We start from the raw sequence: 26,902 nt of genomic DNA on the forward strand, positions 1-26,902 counted from the left end.
CTGAACAATGAGATCACTTGGACTCGGGAAGGGGAACATCACACACTGGGGCCTATCATGGGGAGGGGGGAGGGGAGAGGGATTGCACTGGGAGTTATACATGATATAAATGATGAATTGATGGGTGCTGATGAGTTGATGGGTGCAGCACACCAACATGGCACAGGTATATATATGTAACAAACCTGCACGTTATGCACATGTACCCTAGAACTTAAAGTATAATAATAAAAAAAAAATGTAGAAGACAGCATTTCTACCTACATTCCACTGACTAGAGCTAGTCATATGCCCCCCTCCTAGGCGCAAGGGAGCTGGAAAATGTTGCTTTGCTGTGTAATCAGGGAGAGGAAATCGGTTTTGTAGAGCATCCAGCCAGTCTCTGCCCCACCTAAAGTCTAGTGGGGTGCCCGGCACATGCCTGGCATTCAGTAAAGTAGCTGGTTGACAGGAAGCCTGTCAACATGACCTCCATTTCTCTGTTCTTGGTAGTCATTCTGGTTTGGCCTATTTCTGGGGCTCCTGGACATACCAAGCTCTGACAATTCCAAGGTCAGGAAGCACCCTGGGAAGAGGGAGTCCATATTTGGGGTTCAGGTACACCCTGTGATGTGAAGTAACTACCCAGATGTTCCCAGACAGATTAGAAAATCCTCCTGATGTTGCTGCTCACCTGTAGTTAGTGATTGCTGGCTGTTGTGATCCCTACCTCTTCATCTAATATCACACCACTCCTCCTCCTGCAGGAAGCTCTTTCTGCACTAAAGAGCTCAGAGACAGTTCCATCTTCTGAACTAACGCCTGTGGTCCCAGACTGCCTCTCCCACACATGGGCAGCAATAGCTAACCTTATCAAGCACTTGCTTCGTGCCAAGGATCCTACCTTGACTCATTCATTTAATCCTCACAAGAACCCCAGGTGTTCAGTCCTCGTTATTATCTGTCTTCTTGGTTCTGGCCATCATAGTACAGACAAGGTAACTGAGGCCCAGTGAAGCAAAATGACATACTTAAGGCCACACAGGTCACAAGCCACAGAACCAGTTCACAAAATATAGTATTTGCCCATTTTAAAATTCCACTATTTATCTTTTTATTATTGATCTCCTTACATATTATAGATACTAGTCCCTTATCAGATAGATTATTGGCAAATATCCTCTTCCATTCTGTGGACTGTCTTTTTGCTTTCTTAATTGCATCCTGTGAAACACAAAGTTTTAAATTTTGATGAAGTCTAATTTATCTATTTTTCTTTTGTCACTTGAGTTTTTGGCGTCATCTAAGAAGTCTTTGCCTAACCCAAAGTCGTGAAGGTTTAATCGTATTTTCTTCTAAAAGTTGTATAATGTTAGCTCTAACATTTAGGTCTATGGTCCATTTTGAGTTAATTCTTGTGTATAGAATTAGTGAGGGGTGATGAATAATTACTGAACTATTATATACCAGACACTGTGCTGGATACAAACAACTCAGTGACAATGATGCATGATCATTTTTCACTTTCATGCCCTTGTTGAAGAAGCATAACACTTGTAATGTTTTCCTGCCTGAATCCCTCCTTCGAAAATTATTAACCAGCTCAAACTTCAACTCCTTTCAATGAAGACTGCCACAGTACCTCCCCTTCTTCCTAAAAGTTGTTCTCTCTCACTCTGATGACATCCTGCAAGTTTGGTTATGTAGCTTTTATAAAATTGGTTATACGTTGAATTGTATTTTAGTTGTGTATTTGTTTTAACTATCCTGTAAGTAGGTACTATGCCTTCTTCATTTTTACCTCTTACACCATGGTAAAGTAATGTAAGACAGAAGTTTTAATAATATTCTGATTGCTGTTATCATCACTAGAATAAATGCATGAAAAGTTGACCCCCAAAAGCAATTGTCAAAAGTGACAACATGTAAAAGGAGCTGTTTTAAGAGTAACAAATTTCAGCATTTCAAACTTCTTGGATATGGCAGCATACCTAGGATAACTGTTCCCATGTTATATAAATGTTAAATTACCTATGCCAGCCTTTAAATCTTCCATAAAAATCTTTAAGGGACATTTCCATCAAGAACTAATTCTACTCTCTGTCTTCATGAGTTTAGTTGTATTAATTTTTAGCTCTCACAAATAAGTAAGAACGTGTGATGTTTGTCTGTCTGTGCCTGGCTTGTTTCACTTAACAAGAAGGATGGTTACCAGAGGCTGGGAAGGGTAGTTGGGGCAGCGGGGGGATGATTAATGAGTAAAAAAAATAGTTGGATAGAATGAATAAAATCTAGTATTTGATAATAGCTAGATTACAGCTAACAGTAATATATTGCACATTTTGAAATAACTAAAAGAGCATAACTGGATTGTTTGTAACACAAAGAAAGGATAAATGGATACCCCATTCATCCTGATATTATTACTGATTGTACGTGGGTATCAAAATATCTCATGTATCCCATAAATATATAATCTATGTACCCATAAAAATTTAAAAAAGAATACTCTAATACCACTATATACAAATACTATGTATGTATATCTTTGTATTCTTTATGTGCATGTGTGTGTACAGAGGGGCATTTTAACACCAGCTCAGTAAAGGCCACAAGCATTGTACAAAACAAATGACTGAAGATAGTCTTTAATATTAGTTATCCGTCAACTATTGAATCAAATGAATTTGAGATCTAAGTTAAAGAGTAAACACCAACACAGAATCTTAATAATAGAACAACCTAAAAAGGATGGAGTGGAAAATAGAAAAATCTCTGATTTTAAATTTTGTCATATGAAAATCAGATCAGAATATCCTACAATACATTTCTGAAGAAACCAAATGTCCGAAAGCAGATTTAAAAGTTTGTAAACAAGGTCTAAAAGATATTAATAAAAGCTATGAAGTCAAAAGGTCAGCCAATGATATATTCCAGAGTTAACAGTATCTTAGAATTCCATATACAATGATAATAATAAGCGATCATGACTTGATGAAAATAAATTTCAAATGGATGGCTTTTGCTCTTTAGAAAGTTATAATTTAGAAGCAAACTATCTGTAGGGCACAGTAGCTCATGCCTGTAATCCTAGCACCTTGGGAGGACAAGGCAGGACAATCACTTGAGGCCAGGAGTTCAAAACCAGACTGGCCAATATAGTGAGAACCCATCTCTACAATTTTGAAGTTAGATGGTAGAGTCAGTCCTACAGAAATATTCAAAGTTATTTGATGACCACAGGGCAATATAATTTGGTTCCTTATGGTTGTAACTAGAATAAAAGTTAAATTGTTAGGAACTAGGGAAACAAAGCTTATATGGTACAGTAACAATATTCATCATTGGTTATAGTTTAAATATTCCTATGGTTATAGTTTAAAAGGCAATCATAACTCATTTGTTATCTTTGTTTCATTTTCTATATTCAGGCTCCATATTTGGTTATATATGACCAAACTTCTCTGAAAGTTCAGTTCATTTTTATTAAAAAAAAATCTGTTGAAAGATTCTCCTTTAACAGTTTTCTCCTGTCCCCTTTAGTCACTGAATTAAATTTTATGTAATCCTGATAATACAAACACCAAAGCAAAGCCAAGTCAATGGAACTTTACTTGCTTTCTTAAAGGCCCTTATTGCCCCTGTAGATTTTCTCTCTCCCCACAGGTTTGAGTACAATTTTTGTTTTATTTCCCCTTAAACAGCCAGGGCAGTTTCCTCATTATCTGGAACTCAGTTGAAGGTTTCAGGTTTCCCCAGAGATGTTCAGATCAACATAGTTGCACTAAAGTACTAATACTAATGTTTTTGGAACTTGCAATTTGCTTTCTACGTTGTTACTCAACTGACTTGTGAATTATATAGTATAATGAGGATAAACATTTTCTTAATAAACTTAGAACTCTCTAGGTAGACTGAAAGTACTCTATGTACTACAGTGAGAAGAAAAACATGTCCTTATTTTTAGGTACTTATTCAAATTCTTTGCTAATATAGTCCACTCAGTCTTGGTGTAGAAAGTACACATCGTGAGACTCTGTCTCAAAAAAAAAAAAAAAAAGAAAGTACACATCTAGGAATCCACTGCTGCATTAAGACTTTCTCATTTTCCTTTTTCATCTTTTACCAACAAGTGGTTTAAAGCATTAGTCCAGGACACAGAATTTTATGTGGTTACTGGCAAAGGTACTTAAGTAAAAATTCTGCGAAAGAAAAGGAAGGAACATGTTCATTTGCCCAGTTAATGACTAATGTAAAAGAGAAAATGGTTTCAAATGTTTCAAAATGTATAAATGGTTTCACTTATACAACAGTGTTTTGAGCAATGGGAATGACCAATAAGACATTGAGGTACCATGAAAGAACAGACAACAGTGCTTATTTTTAAGGTTACTGCTGTTTGTTTAACAATCACCGTTCAGGTCTCTATCAGGAGTGATTCACAGTCATCTCTCCTACTCAATCAGTGCTAACTATTTTCTTCAGTTAACACTGAAAAAAGGCAGCAAAATTCAAGTTCATAAACCCATTTGAAAAATGTTGTGATTTACAAAGTCTCATATACATAAATGTTAAGGAAAAAAAAAAAAGGATTGTCAATGACAGATTCCAAATGGAGTTTTCCCACTATTTCTAGGAAGCAGATGCTTTAAGAATTCATTTTTACTTAGTGAAAATTTTATACAATTAGAAAATATTCAATCAGTGACTGAATCTGTAAACTTCAGTAGCAGAATTCTACTAATACAGGACTGTTACAAATTCAAATTGTCCTATCATGGCATTATTACCCCCATGATTGGCAAATACCAGTAAATATGACCTATTTCCTCAAATATTAATTTTATAGATTTCTGATTACAGAAGAATCCTACTAACTTCAGAACTTCAGAACTATACATGTTCAACACATTTTTGTGGAGTAAGTGGCACAGGAATACTACATAAATCAAATAATAATTGCTTACAAATAACAAAACATTTGCAGATGACCCAAATTCAAGTTTTTGGTAAACACAATTCCCAATTGCCATCCTGGCCCTGGATGGAGCTTCTAAACAGTTACTAGATATATTTTTCTCATCACAGGTATGGCAAGTGTAGAATTAAGCGAGCTGTTATGCTAATTAAAAAAATTAGAACATTCAACTTAACAGGAAAATCTTAAAAGACACATTTTGGAATTATAAACTTAATACCTTAAGGGGATGACAGATTGTGACATCACACACACACACACACACACACACACACACACACACACACACACAAGAAAAAACTAGCACCAGTCAGGCTGTGGCTGCACACAGCTATCTTTGTTTATCATTGACTGATATCTGGACTGGGTGCTGTTCCCACAGTCTCATATCAGGACAAAGAAATGAAACAAAACACAGGACAAGCAAGGCAACTCTACAGCTGTCTGGTATGCATCATCACTGCAAACTCAGAATTAAAGAGTTTTCTAATAAAGTTTCTAAATACCAATCCACTATGTTGTTATCTGGAGATTTAGGGCCGTCCTTATTAGAACTTGACGAACTTCTCCCGTGGTTAATGGCAAGATAATTTTTAGCATCTTCATCTAAGCCATGTTCCAAAATATAAGAAATGTCACAGGTAGTGAAACTACTTTAAGAAAATTTATAACGCGCTCTCTTTCCTATTATTATATTATGCTCACCCCTGTGCTGTTTCTATTCTATTCCATCAGCATCCTCTAAGGTCAGGTGATGTCTTAGTGCATTTTCTGTTGGTTAGAACAGAATACCTGAAACTAGGTAATTTATAAAGAAAATGAATTTGTACAGTTATGGAGGCTGGGAAGCCCATGGTCAAGGAGATGCATCTGGTGAGAACCTTCTTGCTAGTGGGGACCCTCTGTGGCATCCCAAGATGAAGCAGAGTATCTATCACATGGTGAGGGGCTTAAGTATGCTAAAATGCTAGCTCAAGTCTCTCTTCCTTTTCTTATAAAGCCCCCAGTTCCCTTCCTATGCTAACCTATTAATCCATTAACCCACTAATCCATTGATCCATGAATTCATTAATTCATTTATAAGGGATCCAATCACCTATTCAAGGTCCCACTTCTCAATACTGCCATGCTGGGGATTAAGTTTCAACATGAGTTTTGGAGGGGACATTCAACCGTAGCAGTTGGTAATAAGCTCTTCGTCATTAAGGTGGATGGAACAAAGGCCACATGTTACTGCTGCTCTCTTCTGACCATGTCTGATAAGACTGGAGTCACCTACTGATGAGAGCAGAGCCAATTAGATTCTCTTTCTCAGGAATTGAGAATGAGGACTTTAAGACAGCTAAAGGCACTGCACTCACAAGGACATGCTTATAGGTTGGAAGGAAGAAGAGGAAGGGCTGGGGTTGCTATTTTAGGTTCAAGTAAGCAAACAGATAAACCCAGATGGTAGAAAGCAGCAGCAGAATAAAGTAGAAGCAAAAGGAAGCAGAGACCAGGAACAAAATGACCCCTGAAACAGAACCCAATGGCTTTTCAATTTTAGGTTCCAGATTTCTGGGAAATCCAGGTGTACTTGCTCCCCTTAAGTTCAGTGAGGAATCTCTGCATACTTCCTATAAAATCATCCCTGCTTTTGTTTTTGTGTTATTAGCTTGAGTGAGTTTCTCAACTCAGATATAAAGGTTCTTAATTATGTACAAATTATTGGTTTAGGGTTGATTTTCTTCAATCACTTGTTAACAATCATTTACAACTTGTTCCCTTGATTTGAGACATCACTCTTTTATTTGCATATTAGAGGTTTCTCAGGCATCAAAGATTTTCAGCACAGTAAGATTCTGAGAAGAGAGGGGGTAATGTTGTTATAAATTTTACAATGAAAGAATTTATTTATTTATTTATTTTTTGAGATGCAGAGTCTTACTGTGTCACCCAGGCTAGAGTGTAGGGGCATGATCTCAGCTCACTGCAACCTCTGCCTCCCGGATTCAAGTGATTCTCCTGCCTCAGCCTCCCAAGTAGCTGAGACTACAGGTGTACACCATCACACCTGGCTAGTTTTTGCAATTTTAGTAGAGATGGGGTTTCCCCACGTTGGCCAGGCTGGTCTTGAACTCCTGACCAAGTGATCCATCTGCCTTGGCCTCCCAAAGTGCTAGGATTACAGGCATGAGCCACTGTGTCTGGCCTAAAGGAAAAGTTTTTATTGATGAAATAAGATAACTACTTACATAATCTGGTAGAGGAACATCATTAGAACTCGGCGAACCTCTCAAGGACTGTGTGGCTTGTTCCAGAACTTTGTTGTGTTTTTTAGACAGCAAAGAAAATAAACTGGAAAAACAAACAAAAAACCAATTATATTAAAGAAAACTGTTTTCTATGTCTTCTGTGGAATTATATAGTTCCACAGCATGTCAATTATTCTAAAATATACTTGTAAATGACTCTTTCTTCATGCCTATGTTAACAGCAAGATTAACAATACTATTTATGTAAGAAAAAATGAGTGAGGAGGATGTTTAAATCATAAGAGTTCTAAAAATTTTTTTAATGACAGTTTAAAATTATGTTTTAAACATAGGAGAATTTTTTATAAGATTACTATAGGGAAAAGAATAGTGGAGAAAACCTGAGATGTAGACTATGACTAACTCATAGTGCAATCTACTACAAGTCACTTGAGCTTGTGTATCTTCTCATCTTCTGAAAAAGTGTGTTGGACAAGATTATATCTCTACTGTCATACAGAGTCTATGGTTCTGTATTATAGCTTTATTTCTCAAAACTAATGACTTGAAATGTTTTTTAAGATTTCTGCTTCTGGCCATGATAGATTAACTGATACTGAACTAACTCCCCTGCTATCACTAACTACAAAAAAAAAAAAAAAAAAGACACAACTCTTTTCAGATGTTATACAACATGTGAAGTAAAGGATTATAATCCCTAACAAAAGGGATATAAAGATGAGCCCCATAATGGTGAGCTTCTGTCTCGAGGAACATTGTAGATTATGGTCCAGGAAGGTGGGACCCAAAGAGTACACAGCAGTGTTGTGCTGAGCTCAGACAGAGAGAGGAATTTAAGGCTGCTGTGGCAACTGCATTTTGCAAGGCAGAATACTAGAGAGGAGAGAATTTCCAGAAAGCAGGTCCAGAAATTCAAGGGTCTTCTTGAATGTTTGTATAAATGTTAAGCTGTAATGTGCAGAGCAAGACTCCACAAGGTGTGGCAGTAAACAACTATCCAGGAGCTGTAAACTAAACAGAGATTTTAGGGACCATAACAGACTGAGGGATACTGGAGCTCCAACCAGCCAGGTGATAAAAATCATTGAACATGAACATTCAGTTGAATTCTTAGAAAGGCCATGCTTTAGTAGTCAGGCTATTTTACTCTAGAGTGCAAATTACTGTCTTCTAAGAGGCTCTTTAATATAGCAAAACAAACAATCTTCAAACAGTTGATTTACATTAAATATAAAAGCACTAAACACCCCAGTTAAACGTCAGAGATTTTCAGACTGGATAAAAATGCAAGATCCAACTATGTGCAATTTAAAAGAGACACACTTGTAAATTTAAAGATACAGGTAAATTAACAAAAGGATACAAAGAAGACATACTATAAAAACATTAATCATAAGGAAATGGCAGTGGCCATATTAATTTCAGACAAAGTAGGCTTAAGAACAATATTATTATTACTAGAGATAAAGAGGGAGATTTTATAATGATGAAAGCCAGTTTACCATGAAAACATAACAATCCTAAATACATATGTGCCTAATAAAAGAACTTCAGAGATATGTAATTATATGATCCCAATATTAAATTTATTGTATCTAATAAAGAAAGAATTCTTCTTTGGGATAGATGGTGGCTTAAAAAAAAGGCAATTCTGATTCCATGTACTTTCCATAAAAATCTGAAGTATGGCCCGTAGTATTTTTTTCATGCCAAAACTTCACTATACTATTTAGTAATCCCCTTACAAATAAAATATTTATTTAAATATCGATTTAGGAAAATCTGTAATTACTTCAGATGGTTTAAAAAGGATATCCGTTGAAGACTGGGCCACTAAGTAGTTTTTCTAGATTAAGTTTCAACTAATATCATCAAGGAAAAAAGTTCCTTAAACATTTATTGGTAATGTTAGATGTTGTACAAAACAAACATAAGAGAGGCAGTGAATATTATTTAAGTTTATACTTAAATAAGGTGGGAAGAAAAATAATTACATGAAATAATTACTGAATGAATAAGTATGAAATTATATGATACTGGTTACATGCTGAGGATATAACTGAATGATTTCTTTGAAATGAAACACTCCTGAAATGCAATACTCCAGTGAAGTTTCATGAAGGTCAGCTTAGGCCCTATACAATGTCTTGAGAAAGAAAGAGTTATCTGTGCAAGAGAGAATAAAAGGCACTTCCAAATAGAAGGCAAAGCACAGAGGCAAAAGTAGGAGACAGCAAGAAAATCGGAATGGAGGTACTATACAAGAAGTAGAAAACAGGATTCAGTACATAACGGCACATACTTTTTTCCAATCATTTTATTTTTCTGGGTCTTCTCCATTTGAGGTTTAGTTTTGCTTTATCTTTCCTTTTTAAGGTTAACAGTAACTGCCATACTTTAAACTCACCATTATTCCCATGACCCACTGATAACTAATATTAACAGTTTATTGTGTATGATTCCAGAAACGTTATATGCACTAATCCATGTAAACAAATGCATACTGTATACATATATATCCATCTTTTTTATTCCATGAAATATATACTATGCTGTACCTTGCACTTTGTCCATCTAATAATACATTCCTTCCTTCATTCAACAAACACATGAGTGTTTACTGTTACTTGACATCAAAGGATATAGATATACCATAATTTATTTAGTCCATTATTAATCACTCACTGCAATTGTTTCCAAACGTTTATATTATAAACAGCATTGAAATGAACACCCTTGTAAATAACTTTAAGCATGCCCGAGTGAGACTATCTTTAGGATAAATTGCCTGAAGCAAAACTGCTGAGTAAGAATAACTGAACATAATACTGAACTGCATTATGGGGTCCATATTTTCAAGTATGTAAGTTATTTTGCAGGAGATGCAAAAAAAAAAAAGTAAAAAAGTTGGGATTGTTTATAAGACAGGTTTACATGGAAATGCATACAGAAGGAAATCAGCAATATGCTTCTAATTGGTTGCAGTGTATTTTCTGGAATAAATGGAATTTCAGAAGTTTTTTGAGACTAAAAGAACTTTGGGTAGTCAATTCTTGCACAGGGTGTGGCAAGACTCAAAAACATAAACTGGCTACCCAAACAAAAAAAGAAAAGCAATAAATACACCTGAAAGAAGTGAGCTTCTTGGTGTTAGGAAGAAGAAATGGAACAAGTGAAGCACAGCAGCATACTTTGCTGAGTTGAAGAAAAAATAAGAATTTGAGAGGTGCTTCATGAGTTCAGCAAACCTGGGATGTTCATTCTCACATTCCGTGTGTGTGTGTGTGTGTGTGTGTCCCCTATTAGTGCACTATCAGAGAAAAGCAGAGGTGATCGATAGTAACTTTCATCATCAATTTAAGAAAATTATTAAACAGTCCTAGGGACCAGAGCAAAAAACACTTGAAACTGTTTCTTTTGGAGAAGAAAGGCTAGTTTGTTTATTTATTGATTTTTAAAAGAGAGTATGAACACTCTGTTTTGCTTGCTAGTAGGACACCAAACAAGGAAGTGAGCTTCAATTCAAACATGAGATATTTTGGTTGAGCATAATGGAAAATTTTACTATTAAGGACATAAAATGTTGAAATGGTATACCTCAGGAAGCTGTGGATACTGCTTCTAGCTATCTTTAAGAAATTCTCTGTAAGAATAGATCATCTGAGGTCACATTCAGTTCTCCATCAAAGAGAAACAGAGAATTCACATTTACTTTGTTACTATCATACAATTTAACAGGCATTTTACTAAAATCTTAGAGTAAGTGCTTTCGAAGTTTTATTTAAACATTCTAATTTTGGCTTTTATTTAACATTTTTAAGGCAAAATGTATATGAGACATGACTTGCAAACTGCTGAGTGAAAAGAGTAACTTTTGCTTAAAGCTTTGCATTCAAAGTACTTACCCCCTAGCTTAATGCTAATTAGAGTAAGTAATAAAGATAAATGTTTGTATGTAAATGGATAAATTTGATTTTAAAAATCAGTCTTAAAAATAAAAATGATCTTTAAGTTAGCTTAATATTTACTTAGCTGGGATCTATTTGCTAGAATACTTTTTTAAAATTTGAAAAAGCCTAGTTTTTTTTTTGCATAAGAATGTTCATTACAAACTAAGAAAATGAAAACAGTCAAAACACTAATCAAAAATAGAATGGGGCCGGGCGCGGTGGCTCAAGCCTGTAATCCCAGCACTTTGGGAGGCCGAGGCGGGCGGATCACGAGGTCAGGAGATGGAGACCATCCTGGCTAACACGGTGAAACCCCGTCTCTACTAAAAAATACAAAAAAACTAGCTGGGCGAGGTGGCCGGCGCTTGTAGTCCCAGCTACTCGGGAGGCTGAGGCAGGAGAATGGCGTAAACCCGGGAGGCAGAGCTTGCAGTGAGCCGAGATCCGGCCACCGCACTCCAGCCTGGGCAACAGAGCGAGACTCTGTCTCAAAAAAAAAAAAGAATAGAATGGGTAAATAAACTGTGGGGTATTTATACAAAGAAATACTATATAGCAATTTAGAATTACCTAATGCTACATGTATGAATATGAATAAATCTCAAAAACAATGTTGAGTAAAAAATAGGCAAGAATCCTTAGAAAATGTGAACAAGGTGATTTTGTTTCAAAAATGGAAAACAATATTACAAATCATTTACAGATAAAATATATTAATAACATCAAATATATATGGAAATGATAAACCCTACATTTAGGATAGCCACTGTTCTCTGAGGAAGGAGGAAAAAGGGGGTCCAGCTCTCACATGAGTACTCACTCTCTCTCTCTATATATGGACACATATACAGTAGATATAAAATGTTCTTTTGGTAACACTGGATACATACACAAGAGAGTGGTATATTGCTCTATTTTTTGTGTATGCAGGAAGTATTATATAACATTTTAAAAATCTGATAAAAGAACATGCTATCCTGAAGAAAACAGAGCCCCTGCCAACGACAGCATTTCACAAAAGAAAGCAGCATGTAAACAGAATAAGTGTGGTCAGTCCAAACGGGAACACGCTGAGAAAATCACAAGCTGGTGGAAATGGCTGTAGTGTAGGGTGCACAGATGGTGGCAGGAGATGACACCAGAACGAAGACAGTTTGAAGCCAGACTGTGAAGGGCCGCTTTATGGCACATCAAAAGCCCTGGATTTTTATTCTATTCAGAGTGAGAAGCTAATGGAACATCAGTCTTACAAAATAATGAAAGAGGCATGGATCCCTGCCCCCAAGGAACTCAAGTCTACTGGGATGAGAAAAAAAAAAAAAAAAAAATCTACAATACTGAAATCAGAGAATGCCATGGGTCTGAAGAGAGCGCTGTGGGAGAACAGGGGGAAGATTAGGTGCATTCCACAGAGGAAATCTATCTTGACTGTGGCCTTGAAGGTTAGGGGACTTGCTATTTGGAAAAGCAAAGTGGGAGGAAGAGTAATTCAGAAGGGGGAAAGTGTTTAGAAAGGCACTGGGAGATTTCAAGGAAATACCCATAGCTTAAAAGGCGAGAATAGAGAAAACTCACAGGGCTAAGAAGTGGCAAGAAATGAAGCCGGTAAGAGGGGCCAAGTAAAAAGGCCACATGGACCATGCTAAGAGGTCTGCATTCCATCTTGCTCAGCCACTGAGACAGACAGTGTGTCAAATATTTACCCAGGGCCTACTATGTGCCAGGCAGTGTGAAAGCAAAAGCAGCACAGTCTCTGTCCTGCCTCCCCAGAGGGTACAGTCAGGTGAGAAAGGGCATGCCTAAATAGACTGGAAGTGAACATGGAATGTTAGGGGAACACAGGTGAGGACTGCCCAACTGCACCTGAAGGGAGAAAAAGGAAATCACTTTGGGAGATGATGCCTGCACTGCATCTTAAGAAACAATTAGGAGTCAGCCCAGCAAATCAGGCAACCACAAAGGTGATTTGGGCAGAGAAATACGAGTCCTGTGGGTGGGGAAACAGCACTGTATGCGCATCAAGTGTTGAGTACATAGCAGAGCACAGCAATGAGTCTGGGTAGCAGTGACGATGGCTCATCAAGTGCCTCCTATGTCTCTCTCAGACCTTGGACTTTATCCTGAAAGCCAGAGGTGTTCTATGAAAGCAGGACTACAATATGAGAAAGTGATCAACGCAAAGCTGCTGTGTTTGGTATTGAGGTGCGAGGTGGGAGGCAGGGCTCAGCAGTAAGGATGGCAGATTACTCCTTGTGCATCTATGTCCTGAGCCTCCTCCCTATGCCCTGCCATCTATGGTGGCCACAAAGTCCCTACCATGGAACTTCAGGGCTCCTAGAATCGAAGGTTGAAAACCACTGACCTGAGCGATGTGGGCCAAGGGTATAAAATTCTATTTGTTTCAGAAAGACTCCTCTGCTCCTGGAGAAAAGGATGGACAGGAGAGGACAAGGGAACAAGAGTAGAAACAGAACCTTTAGGAAATGTCCACATTATCCAAATAAAGAGATGAGGAGGCCTTAAAGTGAAGCAAATGGAAGCTATGTGGAAGGCAGAGACAGCATGGAGAGGGAAAGAAGGGAATCAGGGCTGACTGAGGTCTCTAACTTGGGAAACACAGTGGCTAGCTGATAAGGTGACTGACAGGCTAGGAATACAAACAAGTTGAAAGGGAGGGAGAGCGCTCAGAAGACAAAGAAATTAAAAACAGTAGCAGCAGTTATGAGTTATGTATCAGGTGCTGTCCATCTAACAACCACGTGAGGTGGGTCCTACCATTATCCATTCTCCCTCCCACTTTTGTAAATAGATGATGGAATTGAACCAGAGAGAGTAATTTGCCCAGGCACACAGCTAAGTGGTGGAGTCAGGAGTCAATGCTAGCATTGCTGGCTCTAGAATCTGTGCTCTTAACAAGTCTTCTAGGAAACCTACAGATGATCAGGAACAACAGGTGGAGGTGGTCAGAAAGAAGCAGATAGGCAGTTTAGAAATACTAATTTGGTGCTCAGAAGAGAGGGGAGGAGAAATTTTATGGTTATTTGCATCAGCTGCAATCACAAAAGTGGAGGTGATCACCCAAGGATATTGTGTAATGTAAGAAAGAACTGTAGGAGGTCAGGCATGTGGCTCACACCTGTAATCCCAGCACTTTGGGAGGCCGAGGCGGGCGGATCACGAGGTCAGGAATTGGAGACTCCCGTCTCTACTAAAAATACAAAAATTAGCCAGGCGTGGTGTGGTGGCATGTGCCTGTAATCCCAGCTACTCAGGAGGCTGAGGCAGCAAAATTGCTTGAACCTGGGAGGCGGAGGGTGCAGTGAGAGAAGATAACCAAGCACTGCACTCCAGCCTGGGCAACAAAGCGAGATTCCGTCTCAAAAAAAGCAACTGTGGGAAACACCAAGACGGAAAGGGTGAACAGAGGCCAGAAAGGGTCACTTAAAGCAATAAGGAGTAGAAGAACTAGGAAAGAAAGACGTTCTGGAAGCCAAGAGAACAATTTTAAGGAGGGAATAATCATCACTGTTAAAAGCTGTCAAATAGTAAAGTAGGATTTACAAAACAAAACAAAAAATGAAGTCTCTGGATTTGGCACAAGGAAACAAATCAGTGGTGACTTTATCCACTTTCAGAGGGGAGGAGGAGGCAGAAGCTGGACTGCAGTGATTGAGAAATAAGTAGGATGTGAGAAAGTACAGAAAATAGGTGTAGATTTTTAAGAAGCTGAACACTGCTGGGGAGCAGAGTGCTAGAGTAATGCTCCGAAGGGAAAGGGAACACATCACAGAAAGGTCACTTACTGGGAGGGGGCTTGGAGGTTCTGTCTTTGAAAGTTTCAGACATTTCCTACGAGAGCCCTGCCAATCCTCACAACTCTCAGCCAATCTCTTTCTCCATGCCTCAGTCCTTCCTCCAACACACTAGCAACAGCAGTCATGGGGGAAAAGAGAAGTAACTGAACTCCACAAAAGACCTGGGAGCAGACGATTTACAGATAAAGAAACCTAGGCGTAGAGAGTTAGGTACTTGACCCATGATCAAATTTACATTGTGTAGTGAATGCAAAAGTTCTTTATACATCCTAAAGAGCTACTAAAATGTAAAAACAAAACAAAACAAAACAAAAAACTATTAAAATTATTAGAGGTGGAGTGGGAGCTAGAAACCAAATCTCACAGCAAGTGTCATGCTCTCATCTGTAGACACTGATTCTCTCTACGTGTAGACACACCTCCTTCCTCCTCTCCTGCAAGTCCTTACAGCCCCCATACCACCGACTCCACACTCTCTGGGAAAGATTTCTCAAACCTGTGCTCTCCCTGCTTCTGAACCACTGCTGGTCCTTCATGACAGTCCTATGCTACTGGTTACCTTAGTTTTAATCAGCTTTATTGAGAAATAATCTTTATATAATAAAAACTCACCAATTTTAAGTAGACAGTGCAATGAAAAATGTTTTGAAAAATGTAAACACTCATGTAATCCATCACTACAATCATGATACAGAACATTTCCATTACCCCAGAAAGTTCCCTTGGGCTCTTTTACACTCAATCTCCTGCTCCAATACCCTTCCCCTCACCTTTCCAGGCAACCACTGATCTGTTTCCTGTCACTGCAGTTTTGCCTTTTCTAAAATTTCCTGCAAACAGAATTATACCGTAGGTACTCTTTTGTGTCTGCCAGCTATCACTCAGCATAATACTTTTTAAATGCATCCATGCTGTTTTGTGTATCAGTAATTCATTCCTTTTTATTGCTGAGCAGTTTTCCATCGCACAGATGTGGCTCGATTTCTTTATTTACCAGTGTTGGTCTAGTACAAAGAAGGCTGCTGTAAACAGCTGTTCAGGTTTTTGTGTGAACATATGTTTTCATTTCTCTTGAATAAATACCTATGAGTAGGACTGTTGGATTATATGTTGTTTCACTCTATAAGAAACTGCTACACCGCTGCACATTCTTGCTCACACTTGGCATTTCAGTCTTTTCAGCTTCAGCCATTTTAGTGGGTGTGAAGTAATTTTCTCTGTGGTTTTAATTTGCATTTTCCAAATGAGTTTTCTAGTGCTCATATGTTGTCTTTGGAGAAGTGTCTATTCAAATCTTTTGCCCATTTAAAACAACGGGTTGTTTTTCTTCTCCTTGAGTTGTAAGAGTTCTTTATATATCCCAGATACAAGTTCTTTATCAGGTATAAGTTTTGTAGATATTTTCTCCCAGTCTATGGCCCGTGGGTGGTGGTAGTGGGGCAGTTTTTCTTCTTCATTTTCTTCAAAAAACAGTGTCTTTTGAAGAGCAAAAATTTTAAATTTGATGAAACTCATCAGTTCATCACATTTTTACAAAACGGTTGGTTTTTTTATGTCCTATCTAAGATATCTTTGCCTAATCCAAAGATGCCACAGATATTCTGATTTCTCCTATAGTTTTATAGTTAAGTTTTATAGTTTTAGTTCTTATATTTATGTCTATGATCCATTTTGCATTGATACGTGTATATGGCATGAAGAGTTACAATTTATTTAATTGGTTTGGGTGTCTTTTTTAAAAAAAATTTTGCATATAGCTACTTAATTGTTCCAGTACCATTTATTGAAAAGATTATCCTTTCCCCCTTAAATTACCTTGGCATCCTTGTTGAAATTTCATTGAGCATATATGCACTGGTCTATTTCTTGATTCTATTCAATTCCATTGGTACATAAATCTGTCATACACTATTATCCCACTGTCTTGATTACTCCAGCTTTATAGTAAATCTTGAAATCAGGTAGTCTGAGTCTTCCACCTTAGGCTTTGTCAAAATTGGTTTTGGTTATTCTAGGTCTTTTGTATAATATTGAATCAACTTGTCAATTTCTACCAAATCACCTGGTAAGGTTTTGATTAGGATTGTGTTCAATGTATAAATCAATTTCAGGATCTTAACAATACTAAGTCTCTAATCCATGAGGATAAAATCACCCTGTTTATTTAGGTCTTCCTTAGTTTCTTTCAGCAATGTTGTATAGTTTTCAGTGTACCAGGTCTTGAATGTATTTTAAGTCTATCCTTAAGTTATTTCATATCTTTGATGCTCCTGTTAAATGGTATTATTTTTCAATTACTGATTGTTCATAGCAAGAATGTAGAAATAAATTTGTTATATACTGACAATAACAAACTTAACAATAAATTTAACAATAAAATTGTTATACACTGATCTTTTTGTGTCCTATGATCCTGCTAAACGCATTTATCAATTCTAGTAGGTTTTTTGTAGATTCATTAGGACTTTTAAAACACATATTAATGTCTTATGCAAATAGTTAAATAGTTAATAGACTGTAAAAGATAGTTTTAAATCTTCTTTTTCAATCTGGATATTAAAAACTTCTGTTTCTTGACTTATGGCACTGGCTAGGACCTATATTCAATACTGAACAAAGGTCAGAGTACATATTCTTGCCATTTTCCTCATCTTAGGGGAAAAGTATCATTTTTTCACTAAGTATGATTTTAGCTGTAAGGTTTTCATCAATGCTCTTTGTCAGGTTGAAGAAATTCCTTCTGTTCCTTGTTATGTGAAAGCTGGTTTCATTTCTTTTCATAAATGGCCATTGAATTTTGTCAAATGCTTTTTCTGTACCTACTGAGATGATCACATAGTTTTCTTTTTAAGTCTAATAAAGTAGTGAATTGATTGATTATGGCATGTTAAACCAGACTTACATTCCTGGGATTGGTCCCAATGGTATCTTTTTGTATGATGATGATGTAGATAATAAGAATCATGGTAGCTAGCACTAACTGAGAATGTGCTCTATGCCACACATCTCTCTAACCTTTTATATTTGTTAACTAAATATACAACTTCTTAATGAAGACAGTATTACTATTAACGTCACATTATAAGTGATGACATACAGAAGTAAATTAACTTGCCAAGGACTATGCTATTGATAAACGGAAGAGCTATAATTCACAGCCTGGTAATTCGAATCTAGACCATGGACTCATTACCACTTTGTTATCTCTTATATGGAGATTTATTAATTATGATGGCTAATTTTTTTTCCTGTCCAATATGATTCACTCTCAACCCTTACTTTCAGGAACAGACACTACTTTCCTTAAAAAAGTGAGATTATGACACAGGCTCATTCCCTGAGTCACAAAGATTGGTCAATGAATATAAGCTCTAGTTGAGCCAGCTGGAAATATTCCCTAGGATTTTACTAACTAGAAAGGTGAGAAAGTTGTTTTTTCTCACTGGTTAGAAGACTGCAAAGACGTAATTCTGGAGTTGGCTATAGTCACGCTTAGCTTCATGGAGAAAACCTATGTGCAAGAAGAGAGAATGAAGTGACTTTAAGCTGAGACAGAGAGAGAGACAGAGAGACAACTGAGGGAAAAGGCTGAAGGAGAAAGGGATAGATAATGATGGTTCTAGCAAATATGGGAAATGTGAGGATTAATACACCATAACAAAAAAAAAATCATCAAAGCCAACAAAGACAGAACAAATTCATGTTATGAAACTTGTCTCTTTGTACTTGCAGATTATAATAGAAATAGTAACTTCCCAGGCTTTTCTTCTCTATCAAATTATGTCATCTTAATTATTTGTTTGCTTCAATATGCGGCTTCAAAGTTGCTCTTAAACTGCTACGCACAAGTGTAATGCATATTTGTACTGTAAACATGTATTTTTCCAAATGCCAAGTTCATTTAAGGCCTTGATTGTAGATCTTTGGACAGCGTTCTGCACACAACATGGTCTAAAATATGCTTACTACTAATTGATGATTTCTCTTCTTTTCTATCATTCTTACTCCAATAAAAGAAACTGCAATGACATTGGTATTCTTGCCTTACAAAATCAGAAACAAGCAGTCTTAGTTGATTTTAGTTTAAAAATCTTATTTTTAAGGACCAAAAGTTAAAACGAAGGACAGACTAATTACACAACAATCTTTGCTAAGAAAACTGACATTTATACAAAGAAGCAAGGTTAGGGCAGAGTAAACTGCCTATTCATTCACATTTAATTGCCTTAATAACCATAAACATTATTTTAGGTATATAATAACTAGCTTAAAATTCATTTCTATCCAGAACAAGAGCTAAAATGGTGTTGATTTTATGGCATAAAAGGTGGAGAACAGGCCGGGCGCGGTGGCTCAAGCCTGTAATCCCAGCACTTTGGGAGGCCGAGACGGCCGGATCACGAGGTCAGGAGATCGAGACCATCCTGGCTAACACGGCGTCTCTACTAAAAAAAAAAAAAAATACAAAAAACTAGCCGGGCGAGGTGGCGGGCGCCTGTAGTCCCAGCTGCTCGGGAGGCTGAGGCAGGAGAATGGCGTGAACCCGGGAGGCGCAGCCTGCAGTGAGCTGAGATCCGGCCACTGCACTCCAGCCTGGGCGACAGAGCGAGACTCCATCTCAAAAAAAAAAAAAAAAAAAAAAGGTGGAGAACAAAATAACAAACCTCAGCACCACCAGCTTGCTGACTGTCAAGTAATGCTTGTTAAAATACAAATGTCTTGTGACTAGCTGTACACAGCATAATACATGGACAACAGATGTGTCCATCAGTACACTAAGCACCATACATGTTCTAGTAGAACCTACTGCTCCATATTTCAACACTATAAAGAAAACACAGTAACTCATCTTCTTCAAAAACCCTATATATAGTAAAAGCAAAAGACAAAGAAATATATGTGTGATATTTAGTGAAAGAGGTTCCCACCAAAAGGGCACACCCTGCATTATAACTGGAGAACCCAATCCTAGTATCCTAAAAACACAGTGTATCTTAGCAAGAACTTAAAATTATAGTACAACATTCAGTATGATCTTCATGGTATGACTGCATAATCAAAAATTATATGTAAACCCAAAAATAACTAGTCATACAACATGGCAAAGTATTGGACTAAACAATGTTTCTTAAAAAAATATGCTGAAACTCAGGAATTGAATTTCCCCTAGCTAAGGTAACTAAAGTCAAAATATGGAATACATAGAAAGAAAACTGAAAGATGGCTAACAACTTTAAAAATGATGTTACAAAAATTTTTACTGATAAAATATGTTGAAAATAATGGATAAAATATACAATTTGTCAATATAAACTCTGGTAACTATATTACCAAATTTATAAGAGAGTGATATAAGAGCATCTAACATTAGCTTAAAGACAATTATTTTCATTTTCCATAAAAATATTCATGCAAATTTCATTTGTGTGTTTTTAACATAAGTACATTTTTTTTTCAATTTTTCTTTTTTAAGAAACAGGGTCTCATTCTGTTGACCAGGCTAGAGTACACTGGTGCAATCATAGCTTATGATAGCCTCAAACTTCTGGACCCAAGTGATTCTCCAGCTTTAGCCTCCTGAGTAGCTGGGACAAGAGGCACGTGTCACCAAGTCCGGCTATTTTTTTTTTTTTTCCAGAGACTAGGTCTTGCCTTGTTGCCCACACTGGTCTCAAACTCCTGGCCTCAAATGATCCTCCCACTTCAGCCTCCCAAAGTGCTGGGATTATAGATGTGAGCCACTGTGCTTGGCTTCTTTCCGATTTTGACTAGATTTGGTCAGAAATGTTATTTAGCAAAAATTACAAAACTAAAAATTGAAAATTTATCTCAAAAGAACTTTACTCCTTTTATACATATTTCATGGATAATGTATTTTAAAAATATATATCCTTTATAAACTAAACTATGATGAAAGACTAATTTTTCATAATTAGTATGCAATTCTAAATATATCAATCTTGTTAGACGTTTTATGGTATTTTCTCTTCTCTATTAGAAAATTATACTCTGTAAAGAAAGAGATTTTCTAACTTGAAAGAAATTTGGTTGTCTTTTTCGGTGACCCTTTCTTAGTCTCTTGAGAAAACTGCATGCAAGGAAATAGCAAATCTGTCCAGTTTTTTAAAAATCCTATGGCACAGTGTCACTAACTTATGGGAATAATTGGGATCAAAATAACACTGAATGAGAAAATTCATTTGGAAAGTGGAATGACTTCACAGTGAGCGCAAGAGGAGCCAGGATGGCCGTGTAGAAGTTATTATTATCACAGGTCATAAGGCACTTCCTAAGTGTAAAGAAATTTCCTCTCAGGGGAAGTCTACCAAATAAAGCATGTTTACTATATGTCAGATTTTACAAAGATAGTCACAGGAAACATGATATTGCTAACTTTGTGGAAATGCTGCAGAGTACCTATAACTACGTTATGACACAATTGATAGCCAAAATATTTCCCAGGTGTTGGACCCTTAATGTGAGAATCCTAACTAGAACTTTGAAATTTCCTTTTTGCTTAGCCCTTAATCTTAATTTAGTGAATATAATTAGTCTTTGGGATGGCCATAAGAACAGGAAGTCTTAACTGGAATTATAGGTCTTTACTGGTAAATGCCTTTTTTCAACACCTATTAGCTTCATCACTATAAAAAAATCTTATGTCTGTAAAAACTTTATCCATTTATTTCAACTTCCTTTTGACCTTTGTGTACCTAATTATTAATTTGTACTTGCCCTACACATTTTTCCCATGTCTTCCTTTATCTTTTGTTTGTACATTTGTCTCATTTCTTATGTGAATACAAGTTCAAGGGCACAAATGTCCATTCCCTCTTTTCTTCTTTGAATGCTTCCACAATGCCTCCTGTATATACCAGTGGTTTCAGTGGGTTAATGATCCCTCATTTTCCTTTTAAGTAAAATATCTACTGACTGGTGGATAAGATATTCTTTGAAAAGTTCTAAACTACTTTTAAGAAAAACCACAAAACCAATCATATATTTACAGTAACTTCATAAGAAACCCACCTCTACTGTGACTCATCCTGAATAAAGAAGTAGCCCCCTTTCCAAACTCTTAATACATAAACCCAAACCACACAGACAGAACAATTTCCATGAATGAAGTTGTTATCAATGCCCATAGGAAAGCCATGGATTTAACTCCTTAGGCCTTAAATTAGAGTCTTAATTTAACACAATTCTCAGAAAGCTCAGTTACTGGCTTCCTCAGCTAAAGCTTCTAAATAATAAAAGCAACAAAGAAGAAAGGAAAACTATTGTGGGAATAATGTGGAAATGGGAAAAATTTAAGACTAGTGTGACCAAAAAGAGAAAAAAGGGCCTCAACATCAAAGAAGGAGCAAACTCAGAATCCCACTATGGTTTAGTACAGCAGTACATGCTCAAATCAACAATCCTGCAGCAATGAGAAAAAGATTCAAATGTGTGTAAGGTCTTTACTTCAAACTCACAAAAGTGTGCAATAGCAAGATCTCTATCCCAAATACCTTTTAACATTTCTAAGGTGGTGCTTTAGTGAAACATGCTTTTGTTATTTGGAAAATATGTGGAACTCCACAATTCCCAAGAATGCTAGATAAATGAGGTATCACTTAAAGATTCTTATGGCTTCAAATAGCCCAGTTATTTCAATATCAACAGAACATTTCTGAAATGATAAAATTATAATTCTTTCTAATAAAAATACACTAACATAGAGAAAATAAACGATAGTAATCCTCAGAAATAACTATGGATTAAATGTAGTTTTGGAATATAGTCCTTTATTATAACCACCGATAATTATAGAGGTAGAATTCTATAAGTAGTTGTAAGAATGCCACCATCTCCAGATAAAATTATAGATCAAATCAAGTTGGGCATAACCTGATAGGAAATAATCTATTTTAAGAACTGTGATTAATGTTTAACCATGTAACCCCCCCACCACACCCCCACTTTCCTAAAACCCAGACATAAATTCATGCTTCGTGCTCCCTCTGCTGGCTCAAAAGCTACAGTTAATTCCCATTACAGGTCACTGAAAGGCATTGGTACATTATATTTGGGATCTTCACAATGTAATCCAGCTCCCTTCTTCGAGTGTTGATGAGAAACAAGAGAGGTGACAACTAGACCACAGTCACAAAGCGTTCTGAGAGCCAGAACAACTGGTCTTTTGACTCCCAATCCAATGCTCCTTCCATTCCATAATGGTCTCACTGCCTTCATGTACAAGACTATTACTGAACTTTATTTTGCTGCAAGTTATTTAAAATCTGAAACTCAGTATCTTTGGGTTACACAGATTTTTCACTGTACTGTAATTACAACTGATAAGGAGATTTGACTAATATTCAATAATGACCCATTAGGCTTAAAGAGTGTCACCATTTCTAATTTGTTTGAACAGTGTCCAATTTAAGACACCTACTGTAAAGTTTCTTGATATACTGAGTACTTAAAATGTCACCTAATGTGATTCTACTATTTGCTTACAAACCATGTCACAACTTTTGACTTGGAATACATAGTTACCACACAATATATCTTCAGGTCTGTCAAAACCATAAAGTCATTTTGTTGTGATGATGATGATAATGATGATGATGACAACAATGATGAAGAGGCTTATGGTTACCCTCTATAGAGTATTACACAACAAATATAGGATTGGGTCTTTAGAGAAATCATTGTCAACATAAGGTTGATACTACTATACCTATTTTACAGAGAAGGGAGCTGAGGGAAAGTAAATTACCCAACGTCTGTTTAACACCAAGTACCTACTATTTCCTCTGTATGTAAATGCTTTGATATTTTGTTCACTCTCAATCAACAGAGATAGCAACAGTAAAAGAATCTCTTACTACCAGCACCATCATTTCCACTTAAGGCAAAAAAGGAAAGCAAAAGATACTTTATTCAAAGCCTGAATCTATCCAACTTCTTTAAAGTTTATGCTAAAGTGGAGAGGGTTAATATTTTCCTTACTTTTGGTAGAGGAAATTACATGACCTAGACTATAAATGTTAGTATTTAATTCCAATTTACTTTTGTACAATAGATGTATTTAATTATTTGTCAAGTGATCTGTTGTATGGAAAAACCTAACTCTAGTCTGATAACAATGTTATTTAGATATAAACAAACAGTCCCAGATTAAAGATTCTAATCTGTTCAGTCAAAAAGGAAATATTTATTAAGCTAGAATATACAAGTCTATCTTTGTAAGGAAGACTTCTTTTCTTGATAAGAGATATAAATTATTATCTAAATCATGGACAGCTTTTATTCAAAATGAAGTTTAATTTCTGTGTTCCTTTTGAAACTAGAAAACTATAGATGTCAGTGCCCATCCTCATTCTCTGGTAGTGATTACTTGTTATTTTCATAAAAGGGAGTCATATTAAATAAAATATTTAAATAGGAAAACAATGTTAAAGTGAACACCTTTCTCAATTATTTATCAGTTACCTATATGGACAGCACAGGTAACAAATGTCAACATTCTAGAAATGAGAAAGTAGCCTATGGTAAACTCCATATTAAGGAACTTAAAGAAAATTGACAAATGAATGTAAATTTTAACTTTTAACATTTAACATGATAATTTAACATGATAAACTTGATACCTGGGGCACTACAGCTAGCATCATATAATATTTATGGATACCAGTGATTTCTCAATTGAAATGAAAGATAAAATAACCTCATTTTTTATGTTATGCAGAAAGGAATATAGGATAATTCAGACACATTTGTATTTAAACACCTGCTCCTCCATTTAATAGCTCATGGGATTTCCGACGCTTAATTTTTCTGAGACTCAGTGTCCTTATACGTGGTGATAATGATGGTGGCAGTTAAGAGTTGCTGTGATAGTTAAATTGAGGGAATTAATGTAAAAACCCTTAAGAGAGAACCTATGGAAAAAGTCACCATTCAGTTCCAATTGATTTCTGGCATGGAGGACTGCAGGCTCTGCGTTGCCAGCTCTTCCAACTTGTTAATATGCTAGCAACAAATTCTAACTTTAAAAAAAAAAAAACAACAAAAACCTGCAAACCAAAGAGAGCACTTCTCTAGCCCGAGTCCAGGCTGCAGGTTGTTAGTATGCAGTTGCTGATTTGGAGAAACACTGGAAATACCACATGTCATGAAATGGAGCAAACCATCTAGAGTCAAGGTTATGTTGGAGTTAGATGGGTATTTTAAACAAAAGAGATGTGCTCTGGTAGGAAAAGTCAAGGGTAAAGGTTAAGATGATTTTATGAGAGAAACTCAAAGCAAAATGAATGTTTCCCTGGAACAGCATGATTTTGAGATCACTCAGAACTATATTTATATGCCAATGAAAAAATCTTTAATTTTTACATAAATGTATTTTAATTTAATCCTTGATCCCGCAGTAAAGAGAACATGTTATTCTCTGTTTTATGAGACATAGACCAGCTGGTTTATAATAGAATTATCCAGAGTCCCCACAATACAGGTTGAATTTCCCTCATCTGAAATGATTGGTACCAGAAGTGTTTTTAATTTTGAATTTCCGCAAATTTTGTAATATCGGCATGATACTTACCAGGTGAACATATCAAAATCAAAAATTTGAAATCCAAAATGCTCCAGTGAACGTTTCCTTTGTGCATTATGTTGGTGCTCTAAAAGTTCTGAATTTTGGAGTATTTTGGATTTTTAGATTAGGGATACCTCATCTGTGTAACCATCATATGTTCAAGATACAGTCCAAAATTACTCCACATACAATCTTGGCCAAAGGTTTATCATTTTTGTTGATCTTCTCAAGGAATGAGCTTTTGGTTTTATCTACTGCATTTGTTTTCTATATCAGTGATTTCTGCTTTTTATTATTATCTTTATTTTCTTTATTTTGGGTTTAATTTGTTGTTCTTTTTCTAGTTTCTCAAGGTGAAAGCTGAAGTCATTGATTTGAGATCTTTCTTTCTTTCCAATATAGGCATTTCAGGCTATACCTTCCCCTTAAAATATTGCTTTAGTGGCAGTCATCCCACAACATTTGATATGTTCTATTTTCATTTTCACTTACTCTAAAAATCACTTTTGGTTTCTCCTTTGATCCATGGATTATTTAGAAGTATGTTATTTAATTTCCAAATATATGGGGATTTTCCAGAAAGCTATCCATTATTGATATCTTTTGTAATTCCATTGTGGTCAGAAAACAAGGTTTCCATGACTTGAATCTCATAACCTAGATCTTACTGAGAGTAGTTTGATGGCATAGAATCTGGTCTTTGTTGGCAAATGTTCCTATGCAAATGTTTTGGCTGGAGCTGTTATTGGTTGGAGTGTTCTATAAATGTTAACTAGGTCAAGTTGGTTGATAGTATTAAGTCTTCTACGCTCTTACTCATTTTCTGTCTACTTCTTCTATTAATTAATAACAAAGAGATATTGAAAGCTCCAACTATAACTGTAATTTGTCTCTCCTTGCAATTTTATTAGTTTTTGCTTCAAATGTGTATGTTATAACGTACACATTTAGGATTACAATAGTCCTTTTGATACACTGATTCCTTCATTGTTTTGAAATAATTTTCTTTATTCTGGTGATGTTTCCTCTCTGAAGTCACTTTGCTGACAAGTCCCTCTTGCTTTCTTTTGACCAGTGTTAGTGATATGGTTGCATTTACGTCTGTCCTTTTGCTGTAGTTTTCCATTTGTCCTATTATTTTTTTCCCCCTTTTTCCATTTTTTCTGTCTTCTTTTGGGTTGAGTATTTTTATGATTCCATTTGTTGGCTTATTAGCTATAATTCTGAACCATAGTCTGGGAACTTTCAAGACAGTAAGCTATAATACTCACAGGGTTCCCCTCAATTGCTAACATCTCTCAGGCATTTGCTTCTTTTGTTGCCGATGCCCAGTGTCTCCAAAG

The 26,902-nt window shown here is 36.3% G+C and overlaps 1 protein-coding gene across 1 annotated transcript in view; it reads right to left on the reverse strand.

Moving 5' to 3' along the window:
* DYM (dymeclin) overlaps window positions 1-26,902 on the reverse strand; it is a gene marked incomplete at its 5' end in the record, with an annotated part of 238,346 nt that overhangs the window by 113,344 nt on the left and 98,100 nt on the right. Inside the window, one exon of the mRNA XM_011964148.1 lies at window positions 7,192-7,294. Coding sequence (XP_011819538.1) covers window positions 7,192-7,294 — 103 coding nt within the window. The remainder of the gene's footprint in view (window positions 1-7,191; window positions 7,295-26,902) is intronic.

Source organism: Colobus angolensis, unplaced genomic scaffold (genome assembly GCF_000951035.1).
Source record: "Colobus angolensis palliatus isolate OR3802 unplaced genomic scaffold, Cang.pa_1.0 Scaffold645, whole genome shotgun sequence".
Taxonomy (NCBI): domain Eukaryota; kingdom Metazoa; phylum Chordata; class Mammalia; order Primates; family Cercopithecidae; genus Colobus; species Colobus angolensis.